The sequence below is a fragment of the Diabrotica undecimpunctata genome, chromosome 1 (genome assembly GCF_040954645.1).
Source record: "Diabrotica undecimpunctata isolate CICGRU chromosome 1, icDiaUnde3, whole genome shotgun sequence".
NCBI classification, from domain to species: Eukaryota; Metazoa; Arthropoda; class Insecta; order Coleoptera; family Chrysomelidae; genus Diabrotica; species Diabrotica undecimpunctata.
In genome coordinates, this window is record NC_092803.1 from 112,425,118 (window position 1) to 112,439,596 (window position 14,479).

General features: G+C 34.3%; 1 protein-coding gene across 1 annotated transcript in view; it reads left to right on the forward strand.

Moving 5' to 3' along the window:
* The first annotated feature begins 6,689 nt into the window (after positions 1–6,689).
* Positions 6,690–14,479, forward strand: part of LOC140452616 (monocarboxylate transporter 14-like) — a 165,795-nt gene continuing 158,005 nt past the window's right edge. The window contains exon 1 of the mRNA XM_072546944.1: positions 6,690–6,750. Coding sequence (XP_072403045.1) covers positions 6,742–6,750 — 9 coding nt within the window. The 5' untranslated portion in view covers positions 6,690–6,741. The remainder of the gene's footprint in view (positions 6,751–14,479) is intronic.

Below are 14,479 nucleotides of genomic sequence, written 5' to 3' on the forward strand. Positions count from 1 at the left end.
GTTGGTAGTTCCTTATTCTTGGGTCGTTGTTGTAGTATCAATTTCTCAAACTTTTTGATTTGTTTTTTCTTGGTGAGATCAGCATCTGTCTCCGATCGAAAGTTTGTGAGTTTGTCGAAGATGTTCCACATAATCGGATGTACTTTGTTACTTAGTGTGAGATATAGCTTTAGCAACTCTGAATTTACTTTATCGATGTCTCGTCTGGAATCTTGAATTGCTTCTCTAGTAAGTGCTAGACTTGCCCTTTTTAAAATATTCTTAGTTTTATGGTTGTTTTTGTGGAAACTTAACTTCATACAAGTGGGTATTATGGCTTCATCGCGGCAGCGTTCTAAAAAGGTTAGGTTACAAAGTAACTTACCTCGCTTTGACCGTAGTTTTTCATATCGTCTAAGGTCTCGTAGAATTTCCTCCCCGTAGAGGTTCTCTACGGGGAGGAAATTCTACGAGACCTTAGACGATATGAAAAACTACGGTCAAAGCGAGGTAAGTTACTTTGTAACCTAACCTTTTTAGAACGCTGCCGCGATGAAGCCATAATACCCACTTGTATGAAGTTAAGTTTCCACAAAAACAACCATAAAACTAAGAATATTTTAAAAAGGGCAAGTCTAGCACTTACTAGAGAAGCAATTCAAGATTCCAGACGAGACATCGATAAAGTAAATTCAGAGTTGCTAAAGCTATATCTCACACTAAGTAACAAAGTACATCCGATTATGTGGAACATCTTCGACAAACTCACAAACTTTCGATCGGAGACAGATGCTGATCTCACCAAGAAAAAACAAATCAAAAAGTTTGAGAAATTGATACTACAACAACGACCAAAGAATAAGGAACTACCAACAACAGAATCCAATAATTTAGTCTACAATTTCTCAAATCTTACTTTGGATGAAGCTACAAATAGTGTCCTTTCCAAAGGGTTTAATTTTGCTATTGCACCGACACGTATTCCCATCGAAAACATCATTAGCGAAGTGGAAACGACTATCACTAAATTACCATCAGAAACAGCCGAGATTATTAGACAAGACGTATCACAAATATTAAGAACAGCCAAGCCTCCGAAAAAGAATCTAACTTACGAAGAAAAGAAAGCCTTGAAGAATATACAACAAAACAAAGACATTATCGTTCTTCCAGCTGACAAGGGTAACGCTACTGTCATAATGAACATTGAAGACTACGACACAAAAATAAAAAACATTCTAAACGGTAGTGCATATCAAAAAATCGCAACAGACCCAACAACGTATCTGGAGAAAACAACGAAAGCCAAAATACAAGCGTCAAACATCAAGAAAGAACAACAGTTCCAGCTTATTCCACGAGAAAAGTCGTCAAGATGTCCAAAACTGTACGGTTTACCTAAAGTACATAAGGCAGAGCTACCATTACGACCAATAGTCAGCTCTATTGGATCACCGTTACAATCACTGGCAAAATTTCTGGCTGACCAGCTACAACCATATGCGGAGGAAGCGGATTCTTACGTCAAGAACGCAAGCCACTTTATCGACCGTATCAAGGACGTTATTCTGGAACCTGAACACTTATTAGTGAGCTTTGATGTAATCTCATTATTCACCAATGTCCCAGTAGAAGAAACATTAGAAATTATACATAGAAAATATCCAATACCACAGGATACACTAAACTTAACGAGGCATTGCTTAAACAACACCTACTTCATCTACAAGGACCAGAGGTACAAACAAGTCGAAGGAGCACCGATGGGTTCACCACTGTCCCCCGTAATAGCCAACCTTTTTATGCAAGATATGGAATCAAAAGCAATAGAAACAGCAGAGCATAAACCCAAACTGTGGCTTAGGTATGTTGACGACACATTTATTATCTGGACGCACGGAGAAGAGAAACTTAATAAATTTCTACAACACATTAACAATATCCATCCAAAAATACAGTTTACCATGGAACGGGAGAATAACCAACAACTTCCATTCCTAGATGTGTTAGTTATTAAGAAAGAAGATGGAAGCATAGGACATACAGTATACCGAAAACCAACCCATACTGACAGGTACTTACACGCAGACTCACACCATCATCCTGCACAATTAAATTCGGTAATAAAAACCTTAATAACAAGATCTGAGAAACTGGCAGATGAGGACCATAAGAATGAAGAAATGCACAAAGTCAAAACAAGTCTAAGAAAAAATGGTTTCTCCATGTTCATGATTGAAAAAGCACATAAATCCCGAAACAACAGCAAAGATCCAGAAAAAGAAGAAAAACCAGTCGGTAAAACTATCCTGCCCTATATAAAGGGTACGACAGACAAAATCAGCAGAGTTCTAAGAAAAAACAAAATAGAAACTATTTTTAACACCGACAGAAAAATAGCAACCATATTACCATCAGCAAAAACAAAAGTTGCATTAGAAAATCAAGGCGTATACAGGATCCCATGTGAAGACTGCGATAAATCGTACATCGGACAAACAAATCGAAGGATACAGGTTAGACGCGAAGAACATCGAAACGCCATCGAAAGAAAAGAAAAAACTTCATCCCTAGCACAACATGTCATAAACACAGGACATAAAATAGACTTAAATGGAACAACAATGCTAGCCAACATCGAAAATAAGGCCAAACGTGTAATCAGAGAAGCCATAGAGATCGAAAAACATCCGAAAAATTTAAACACCAGAGATGATGCCCAAAGACTCCCAAATACGTGGAAAACAATTCTGCAGAAAAACGTAAAAATTAAAATAGCGAAGAAGACCACGCCCACTCTGCGCACAGGACCAATGACAAGAAGCGCAACAAGATATTTAAACTCAGCGTGCAGCGACCGAGAAATCAGTTCGCCTGTAACATCAAGACGAAGCAGAATCTGACTTGACAATGGCAAGTGTGACCTTGCCGAAACGTCGTCAAAACAATGGTTTTTCTAAAAACCAAAAATATTTAACGCGGAGTCAAACCCGGAAAACAACTGAAACCACATATAGCTCCCGCGGAAATTTCAAATTCAATATATATATATATATATATATATATATATATATATATATATATATATATATATATATATATATATATATATATATATCGTTATGTTTCTTCTTTCCCAACCAAAGAAAAATAAATAAAAAAAATCCATCGAAATAAAATTTTAAGATATCAATATAAACAAATTGTATATAGTAATTTAAGATAAGATTTAGTGTAGATAAGAATAGAAATTTGTTTGGCAAACGACCTTTCTCCGTTTCTCCGTTTCAAACAAAATTATCGAAAAACCTTTGTTTAGAATTAGAAGACATTTTACCTGTAAGTTAATCTTTTCATTGTTTGTATAATCGAATATTAAATGACCATATTCTAATCTTTTGAAATATGTATAAATTGTGTATTGACAAAACCAATTTTAAAGTAAGCTATTTAGTTTTTCTCTGAAACCGAAATTAGGCTTTTCCAAAATCATGGTAAACACAATTTCAGCTTTTGATTGGACGGTCGTTTTTAAATGGGAATTTGTGAGCCGATCATGAGAACCGGAGAAGTCAGTTATAATTTGGTCATCGAAGGAAACAGTCGTTTGTCTCAAGATAGCAAGTAGATTGAAAAAGGTCCTTGTATCTACCGTTTTCATTTTGTGAAGATTTGTGAAAGTAGTTTTACGGCATCAAGTTGACAAAAGGAGGTCCTTGTGTCATTAATAAGTAGTTGAGTTTTTGGAGAAGTGCATCAGGTGTTTTGGGTTAGTGCAGCAGGTTTGCGAAGACGTTAGGAAGGAGCCTAGGTGCCAAAAAGGAGAGATCACATCGTTGAGGAGACTGGATTTTTCTGGGTATGTTCCAACATACAACTCAATAGGAAAATAACCTGTAAGTGTTTTGTACAATTGAATTTTATATCTGTGAAGGATCGGTTTGACATCATGGTCATTAGCATTCAAATTTAAGAACTGAGGTTTTGTTAGGCTAATCAAAAGTTTAAAGTTTTATTGTTTTCTTGTTTCAAGTAAAGAAAAATTTAAGTAAAATTGGTTTTCACTTAATATAAATGTATGTAGATTTAAAATCTTATTATTATAAAAATTTGATTTATTTTCTTGTATGCGAATTGACAAGATAACGACAGAATTTGATAATTGTTTTATTCGTTCATATAAAATAAAGAAACGTAAATTTTTGAAATATAACATTTTTTTTATTCTTATCCTTCTTCTCTATCCCGATAAAAGACAACTAGAAAATTTTTGAATCCATCGAACACAGGTAATATAAGGAGTTTATTTTACTTTTGATAACAAATAAGTTATATTTTTTTATTGGCTCAATAAACTTAAATTAAATTAAAGTCAATAAACAATCATAACAATATATATATATATATATATATATATATATATATATATATATATATATATATATATATATATATATATATATATATATATATAAACAGTCCTCTCTCTCTATAACGATATGCAAGGGACAGGGAATTTTCATCGTTATAAGGAGAGATCGTTATACAGAGAGAGACAAAATTCGGTACTGTAATATTAATAATACTGTACTAAATAACCTATTTTAATTTAAAAAAATTATCAAAACGAATATAAATGAGTTAAAACTGTATTGTACACAACATAGATGTATTAAAGAATAATATAACCAATACAGTATAAAAAAAATTACTGTACAATTAAAACATGTGTACTGTACAATAACAAAATAATATGCTACTGTAAAATTTATTTAGCCTACATTACCAAAACAGTCTCCGCATAAATCACTCATATCGTCTTCCTGGTGGATGAAGAATCGATGCAGTACTTTTGCCGCATCCAATGCCTGCTGAGGGGTCGGAGCTGGTTTTGGTTCTGCTTTCACTTCCGGGTCACTCTTTTCTTCTACACGAACTGCTGGTAGGATGTCCTCGTTAAAAAGTCCAGATGTAGCTAGATTTTCATCAACTTCTTCAAAATCTGTTAGCTCTTCTGGTCCGTAGGTGATAGTAAGTTCAAACTGTCTGGCCCAAACATCTAATGGTAGGTCATCTTCACCATCAGTCAATCTTTGATCTTCCAGCCATCCTGCGTGTTTGAAGGAATATTTTATTGTATTGCTCGTCACCTCGTCCAAGGATTTACTAATCATTAGGATGGCGTCAAGAATGTTTAGTTTAAGATCGCCATTGTTCTCAACCAATTCCATTAAAAGTCTTCTGTGTAATGGCTTTTCAAACTCTTGATGACACTTTGGTCCTAGGGCTAAAGGACACTCGTTGTGTTTGCTGGCAGAAAACAAAGTTCAATATTTTGAAGGTTGCACAGTACATAATGAGCAGGACAATTGTCTAATCATCCGTTACGTTTTTGTAAACATCGCGAGCCTCTCCTTTGATTTGCCCGTAGTTGATCTTGTGCCGCAGCTTCCACTTGCTCATCCAACCCTCAGACGCCTTGAAATTCTCAATTCCAAGCTTAGTTGTAAAAAACCCAAGCTTTTGTCCTGACCACAGGCCCAGAAAGTGGAATATGGTTCATACGCTGCTGCTGGAACCACTGACGCAAAGCGCGATCTAAATCTTTGTGCTGAGGTTTCCGCAACTTCTTCCTGCTATCGCCCTCTATCACCGCTTCAAGCCACTTTCTTCTGTTCTTCCATATCGCAGCTATAGTTGACTGAAAAAGCCCCGTACGTCGAACGATATCGGATTGCTTTTCACCTTTCTCTATTGCTCGAGTTATCAATAACTTTTCCTCCACCGAGAGCACTTTACGCTTTTTCGAAAACATGTTGACTGTTGACACACAACTCAAACTGCAAATGAAAAGTCGTCAATAGATGACAATATCTGTGTGATAACAGTTAGGCACGCCGCCCGAACAATAAAAGCGTGTCACTTAACCCTCTGATAAGACCTTGGGAATCCCCAAGGGAAAAGAAAAAGAGGTCGCCCAGTACAAACTTGGAGAAGATCCATCATGGGCGAGATGGCGAGATAAGAGGCCAAGGAAAGTCTTGGAATGAGGTGAAGGCCTTAGCGCAAAATAGAACCCGAAGGCGCGTTTTCACTGAAGCTCTATGCTCCACTTAGGAGTTCAAGAACCTTATATATATATATATATATATATATATATATATACATATACATATATATATATATATATACACATATACATATATATATATATATATATATATATATATATATATATATATATATATATATATATATATATATACGACTGAGTAGAATAGGTGGCCGTATTTCTTAAGCGCAAAACAAAACAACCGCTGGACAATGATCTTGCCACTCGTGACTCAGGTAGTCTGAACTTTAAACACAATAACACATTCGTCATCGACTATTGAACGCTGAAAAGTCATCGCTATAAAGAGAGAACGATATCGGTATATATATATATATATATATATATATATATATATATATATATATATATATATATATATATATATATATATCTATTTATTTCTAAAGATATCATTATCAACTTTAAGTATTGGAATTTTTTTATCCTGGAAAATCCATTAAAAAATTGATATATCTAAAAAGAATGTTCCAAATAATTTTCGATTGATAAAATACTCGTTTTTCCTGTTTACTTAAAATTTTTTATTCAAGTAATTACCATTAAGAGGCATAGATAAGCAGTAATTATATTTGTTTTACAAAAAATGTCTTATTTGTAGTGCAGTAGTGAGTGAGTTAATAACTTTAATGACTGAGGTAAAGCATTTTGTTTAAATTAATAGTAATGTTAAAAACCAATAAATTTTCTTTAAGGAAACTTACTTTCAATAACGGTTTTTAATGATTGTCTATTTATTTTTATATTCTACATTTTAATTTCCTGTCAGAACATTTCTTCAGAAGAATTAATATTCGAAAGATAATTATTTAGATGATTTAAAAATTCTCAATACTTTTAAACAAAATACAACACCAAGAAATACTTAGACATAAAAAGGAATTAAGGGAGGAAATATATATTCTTAAGTGGAACCAAGTTTTAATATTTCTTCAGTTATACTTTCCTTACTTATATTGACTATAATTCAAGTCAAAGAGCTTTGACAGATAGTGGAAATCTGACACTTATCTATTGCAGCACTGATGGCAGCTTTACCATTCCCATTCAATATTTCTGCTGTCTTACGGATAATCCTGTTGGTGCCATATTTAACTGTATGCTGATCCATCGAATGTGTTGAAGATTTGCCTTTTATAATAAATCCTGATAGAGTTGCTCAATTCAGTACAGGAAGTTTGTTCGCTATGATATTCCACGTAAGCCAAATGGGTTAGAAAATTATTCATAATTACATTTCCTTAATTTGTGTGTGATACTATGTAAATGGATTGGTATTCTACTCGATTTAAAAAGTTGCATTTGTTTTCTAGCAGTGAACATCAAATGTTTTCTTTAGCTTCTACTCCTGCAGCTGAATTTGACCTGCTCTGGACTGCTTCTACTTGTCACTCCATCCGTCCTTTGGTTATAAATGTATTTAGGCGGCTCTATCTCGTTTATTCTCTATATGTGATCTAGCCACCGCAGTCTATTTAATTTGATAGACCTAGTAATATCAGGTTCACTATAAAAGCGGTAAAGCTCAAAATTATAGCGCCTACGCCATAATCCGTTTTTTTTTCACACCTTTATAAATATGTCTGAGGATTTTACGTTCATATATTCAATTGCGTAGCTCGCCATACTGGCCATACATTTTCTGGTGCTATCCTCTTTTAATTAAATTGTAATTTCTGAAAGAAGTGAGTAGATGAAATAACTCTAAAACTAAATAAAGTAGAAGGTGTCAATAAAAATATGTTGATTACAAAAAGCTAATTAAAAAAACTTACGTACTTAAACTTACGTAACTAAAATTTTCTATGGGAGCGAAACTTTAAATTTAAAATTGTTCTGAAGCTATTTTCTTGTGGCATTTTATAGTAATTACTATTTAAATGGGAATAAGCCACAATTAAAGGTTAAAGTACATTTATTGACGTTTCAATTTCCACTTCGGAAATCGTTCTCAAAATACAAACATGAGTAAATTACTAATATTAGTAAATTCCAACTCTTAAAACTGCCTCCATTAATCTTACCAATGTGGCAGGGGCATTACATAAACCAAAGGGCATAACTGTGAACTGCCAAAGCCCTGATCCTATCGAGAATGCGGTTTTTTCACGATCAGCTGGCTCCATGTCTACTTGCCAATATCCACTTTTTAGATTGAGTGTGGAGAACCAACGAGAACCAGAAAGATGTGGTCTATTCTGGGCAACGGATAACTATCTTTTTTAGTTACCGCATTGAGCTGTCGGTAGTCAATACAAAAACGCGTTGAACCATCTATCTTCTTTACTAGCACTACTGGTGATGTCCATGGACTGTTTGATGGTTCAATTACCCCATTCTAACATCTTGAAATTCTATCAGCATAGATTTCACTTTTTTAGTTCGTTCATCATCAAGATCTTGGCACGTTTTAATCACCATCTCAACATGCTGCTTTGGATACTTAGATTTCGATAACTTCTCATTAGTATTCATAGAACAAATCGAAGCCACGTGAACACACTGTCCGATCAAAGTTCTTTTACTTAACTTAATAGCAGTTTCCTTTAAATTCATAACTCTTACAGGAACGACATCTCGAATTCTCACTAAAGCTTTGGCCGTTAGGAACTCGGCATTGTTCACATCTTCGACCATCCTTAAACTTCTCTTTCAGCAGTAACCATCAGGTCTGGTCATCAAAATTTTCTCAGTATTACCGGGTATTGTTATGTCACAAGTAGTTATTAAGCTGATAACATCTTCTTTGTCTTCATGAAACGGCAACTCTTCACCACTGATCTCGAGAACTCCATCTTTGACATTCAATACAGCCCCAACTTTCTTTAGTAAATCCATCCTCAATATGAACTCGTCAGAGATCTATGCAATTAATACTCTATGTTTCACTGTGGTCTGGCCAATGGATACTGACATATTAGCCTCGCCATATGTATTAATTATCTCACCAGTTGCTATTCTAAGTTTTACTGTTGCAGGCGATAATTTAAGCTGGCCTCGTACTACTTCTAGACGTGCAATAGTTCTTGTTGCACCTGTATCTACCAAAAACGATCTACATTTATTATTGATACGACCCTTGATGTACAAGCTATGAATTCCACCGGAGGACGTAATGTTCACAGTTACTATGGGGGCTGTGTTTCTCGAGGTCGGCAGTTGCCCCTTGGTGTCGATCCGTTCTAGTTTTCCGACTGTTGGATCATTTTCTTGCAATTACGGCGAATATGACCTACCTCACCACAATTCCAAGATCTGGGCTCGCGTCTCTTCGGAATCTTGTTACGAACTACTTTTCGTACCATTTCTTCCAGACGTTCGTCGTTTGGTTCGTCGCCTTCTTCAATGGTTCGTACTCGATGGGTCCGTGAAGTTTGACTAGCTGTTTCATGTTCCAAGGCAATAGCGAGCGCTTCATCTAGAACTCTCGGTTTTGCTAGTCGTAAAGCTTTCTGTAATTCATTGTCTTTTAACCCATTAACGAAGATATCTACAGCAATTTCTTCCAAAATGTTGTCTGGTACCTTTGAATAAGCTAACCGCACTATACGAGCAAGATCTGCTTCAAACTCTTGTAAATTTTCACTTGCTCGTTGAATTTTACTTCTCAATTGCGCCTTGTAGACTTGTTATAGATGGGCATCTCCTCGTCTAGTCGAGTGAACGAGGTCTGGTAACATTTTTCTTGACCTTTTGGAATCGATCTTAGGATATCCGCAGCATCACCTCGTAAAGCAGCAGTCAAGGAAACAGCTTTTTCTTGTTCTGTCCAATGATTTTCTGTCGCAATAGCTTTAAATTGTTTAAGGTATATGGACCAAGAAGACTTTATATCAAATGGTGGCAATTTGAATCTCATATGATGTGTCGTTTCATCTCTAGGTGATTCTTCTTTCACTACCGGATCTAAAGCTACTGTATGAACTGGTGGTAGCACTTTCGTGTTTGTTACCATGGTCTCTAATTGTTTGACCTCTTCTACGTCTTATATCTTGTCGTTTACATTTTTCTGTATCTTATCGAATGTTCTTGAAACTTCTTCAAATTTCTCATTGTTCTGAATACATACTTCTTTAATTATTTGTAAAGTCTCGTCGAATCTTCTAGATACATTGTCGAATGTTTCATCGAATCTTTTGGAAACCTTTCTCGAATTGATCTTCATTTTTTCTAGAAGTTTCTTCAATCATTTGCCAGACATTTTCAAATTTCTCGTCGAATCTTCTAGAAATATTTTCAAATGTATTATCATTTTTTCTAGAAGTTTCTTCAGTCATTTGCGACACATTTTTTATTTTCATTAAAACTGCTTCTTTTGCTGACTGGAACTGGAATGTCTCTGGATAATCTCCACTCTTATTGAGAATATCCTTCAGTCGTTCTTGAAGGATCTTCTTGGACCCGCTGCAGTCTCCATCGCGTTCTTCTAGTTGCTCACGCAACTGTTTTACTGAAAGTTCTACTAGCAGCATCTTTTGTCAGGTACACACGTACTTTTTTTAAATGTTCTTCCGTACAAAGATCACTACCGAACTACGCGGATGTTTCCCGACGAACAATACTTTTCAAAAGTTCAAAAGTCTTTTTTAAAAATCACTGCTGAATTTATTTTGAAATCTCACACCAGACACCACTGTAGCGAGATTAAATAAAACGAGCGGTTATAATTTATACAAATATATTTATTTATAAGTTTACAGCACGAAAATATCTTATCAACTAAACTCAAGTCATACCAGCGTTACATATATATAAAAGTTATTATGTACTAGAATTTTCTGTAGTAGTCCACCTCTAATTCGCCGCTTTCGAGATGCAACCGTTACATGGGCCACGCCGAATGCATGTTCGTAACATATATATATATATATATATATATATATATATATATATATATATATATATATATATATATATATATATATATATATATATATATATATATATATATATATATATATCTACGGCATAAAGTGGACTCCGCCCATGTTAAAATTCAGGTTCAATTGAGCTCCGTGGTCAAGTGGATACCGATATACGGAGCTCACTTGACCATTCCATAATATTGGTTCTGTCGATTCATCAACATGTAGAGTTTAATAATTTATAAAAATTTTTTGGAGCCCGTAAATACCCCTGTATCATAAATGTATATCGTTTAGTTCACGTGTATATATTATAGGGGTCGTACAGATCTTCTTCAATGTATATTTGAACCATACGTTTATCGGTTTAAGTAAGCTCTGAGAGTTTGGCAACTGTGCGATTATACCGTATATTTTCAGCATATACCCTGAACGGTTCATATGGGCTCCTTATTTTTATCTACTGTTCGTAGACAGTGTAATCTAATACGCATTACACTGAGTAACAGAGGATATCTTATTACCTGGTATAACTACGTACTAAAAGGTAACTGGTTCTTTAAAAACAGGTATATAGATACAAAAGGATTTGGGCTTATTATTTAATGGAATATTCGCTTGCATAGGAAATTTTATTTTTTCTGCATTTTTAAAAATGTTGTTCTTTTATTTACTATAATTTTATTAGTTCAATGCCGAACTCGATGTTTTTTTTTAATTACAGAAATTTCGTAATATATTTTGTTTACGTGAGTATGTCTTTGTACGTCTTATGTAAGCATCCGATTAATAAAAACTAATTTTATTTCATCCAATCTTCTGCGATATCTTTTATAAAGCTTTTTTATTATTTTAGTTCTGGTCTTATTTGTGTACTACATATGATATCTCGATGAACGGTTATCTCAAAATAAATATGGTTAAGAGCTACAATAGATATTTTTGTGTTAAAATTGGTAGTAGTGTGCACAAAAACAAAGAATGGTTAATTTGTTTAACAAGGTATATTCGGCGGCAGATGCATATAGTGCAAGCGTCTATGTTTTAAGGGTGGAAGGATGTGCACCTCATTTTTAGCTGACAAGCTTGCGAACAATATTATTTCTGGTCCTCAATTTACCTTTTAGTTTTAAACAATAATCTGTGACTGACCCCGTGCGATACAAACTATTTTCAAGGAATTTATAGGGAGTCTACGTTCAACAATCATGACATTATTGGATGTTCAGTTTTGTAAAAGCGTCTATGTTAGGGAAATTGAAGGAGCACACACGAGCTTTTCAGGAGTTTTGGCTGAAAATTGATTCATAGTTTATTTTTATTGTGCAATAATAGGTGTATCGTCTATATAATAGAAGTCCTAGTATCTACCGGTATGGATCGTTCGTTTGTGTAAATGTTATACAGTGTAGGTGCCTTTATGCTACCGTTCTTCATCTGCTATTCTTACCATTGAGTGATATAAAAAATATTCTCTTGTGTAGGCATAAGCAGACAATATAAGTGAGTTTGTTATCCAAGGGGATATCATATAGTTTTTGAAAAAATATTCTGTAAGTTAAGGTGTCGTAAGCGGCATTTAGATTGAAAAATACCACCACTGATACCCGATATTTTTCGTACCCATCTTTGATTTAGTATTTGTGATGTACATTACTTTGAATAGCTGACAAACTAAAAATTTCGGCTGATAGTTTTTGTGGTCGTTGGAGTTTTTGCCAGGTTTAAGCAAGGTAACAACTTTGGCTTGTCTCTAGACTTTGGGTATCTCCTAATTTGAATACAGTTGTTCATCATCTGGATAAGCCATTGTAGTGTTTTTGGTCCAGATTTCGTAATAAGCTTTGTGCTCAGATCCTCAATGTCGGTATTTGTATTATTTTTCATTAAATATGTAGATGGTGGATCCAAGCTCAAAATCATTAAAAGGTTCTCTTAGCTGACTGGTTTTGTTCTTTCTTACTTTGAGTTATTCTTTGCTTTTTTTCCGATAGAAATAGTATGTCTATATCTATAATGTGGTTTTCAGCGATTAGCTATATACCAAATACCCTAGGTTAGGCCCTATATGTGTTTCATGTACTAGAAATTAGTCAGATTCGTGTTTAGCTCATATGTCTGATAAGTTTAAATAAAGTAAAGTTTCTTGATTTTTAGATATACCCTTAACAGTTATAGACATATGTTATTAGAATAGTTGGTCCTAAAAAGGACCAATTTGACAAAATCATATTAAAGGGGTGACTGAAGAATTAGCCGATTAATTAATTAATCATTACCCGGGGTATGCCCGATTGCGGTGGTCTTATTAGTACTTCAATCTTCCTAAAGGCTCGTTTTTTAAACCCCATAAGTAATGCGTAATCTTTTACTTTTTATTAAAAATTTAAATTTTACATGCCGTGTATTACTTTTTGAAGATATATCGAATCAGATTTGTATAGTAATAATTTTAGGTTCTAAAGAACCTCTTTGTGAAAAATAAATAAGTTTGTGATATCTGTCACAACTCATATATAGATAATAAAAAAATAAACAGGTAAAATAAGAGTAAACAATCTTAACTACATACATCGGCGCCACTGTTCAGGTGATGGGTTTATCACAGATATCAAAGGTTACATTTTAATTCAATGTACTATTTACGTATCTTCAATATTAAAAAAGTAGAAAAAGACATGTTTATGCTTTTATTTTTTTAAATCTATGCTATTTTCTTTCTAGAGTTCCGTCTTTTTTTAACGACCTGTGTTCTTTTTTCAATTGGGTACTTGTCCAAAGCTATGACAAATACTCTGTCCTCTGCTATTCTACATTAATATGACTGATTTATTTTATCTTTCTTGCAACTATTTTAATGGTTATCCCGTGTATCTTCTTCTTCTTCTACTTTTTCTTTTCATATAGACATAACTGTCTGTTTTTCAATGTGCCTCCAGTAAGTGGCCTTTCCATCGTTTTCGTGGTCGTCCTACTGATCGTCTTCCTATGGGTTAACCGTCTCTTGCCGTCTTTATTGTTTTATTTGTTGTCATTCGGCTTATATGATCGTTTCATTCTACTCTTCTATTTCTTAACCAGTTTTTGATGTTCTTCACCTTGCATCTACGTCGTATATCTGTACTTCTAGCTCTGTCCCATAGTGTCTTACCATCAATTTTTCCAAGTGTTTTTATCTCTGCTGTTTCATATCTTTTTGTCCTCTCTGTGTCAGATCTTGTTTCTGCCGCGTATGTCATTATTGGTCTGATGACTGTTTTGTAAATTCTGCCCTTCGTTTCTGTTTCGATATTTTTATTTCTTCATAATGTTTCATTTATGCAGCCTGTGGCTCTGTTTGCTCTATTCACTGGGTCTTCCACTTTAGTTTCGAGCTTTCCGTAGCTAGATAATGTGATGCCTAGATATTTAAGCTCTAACACTTGTTCTATTATATGACCTTCCAGCTCCAATTAACATCTTAGTAAATTTGCTGTTGTAACCATGCATTTTGTCTCTTTTG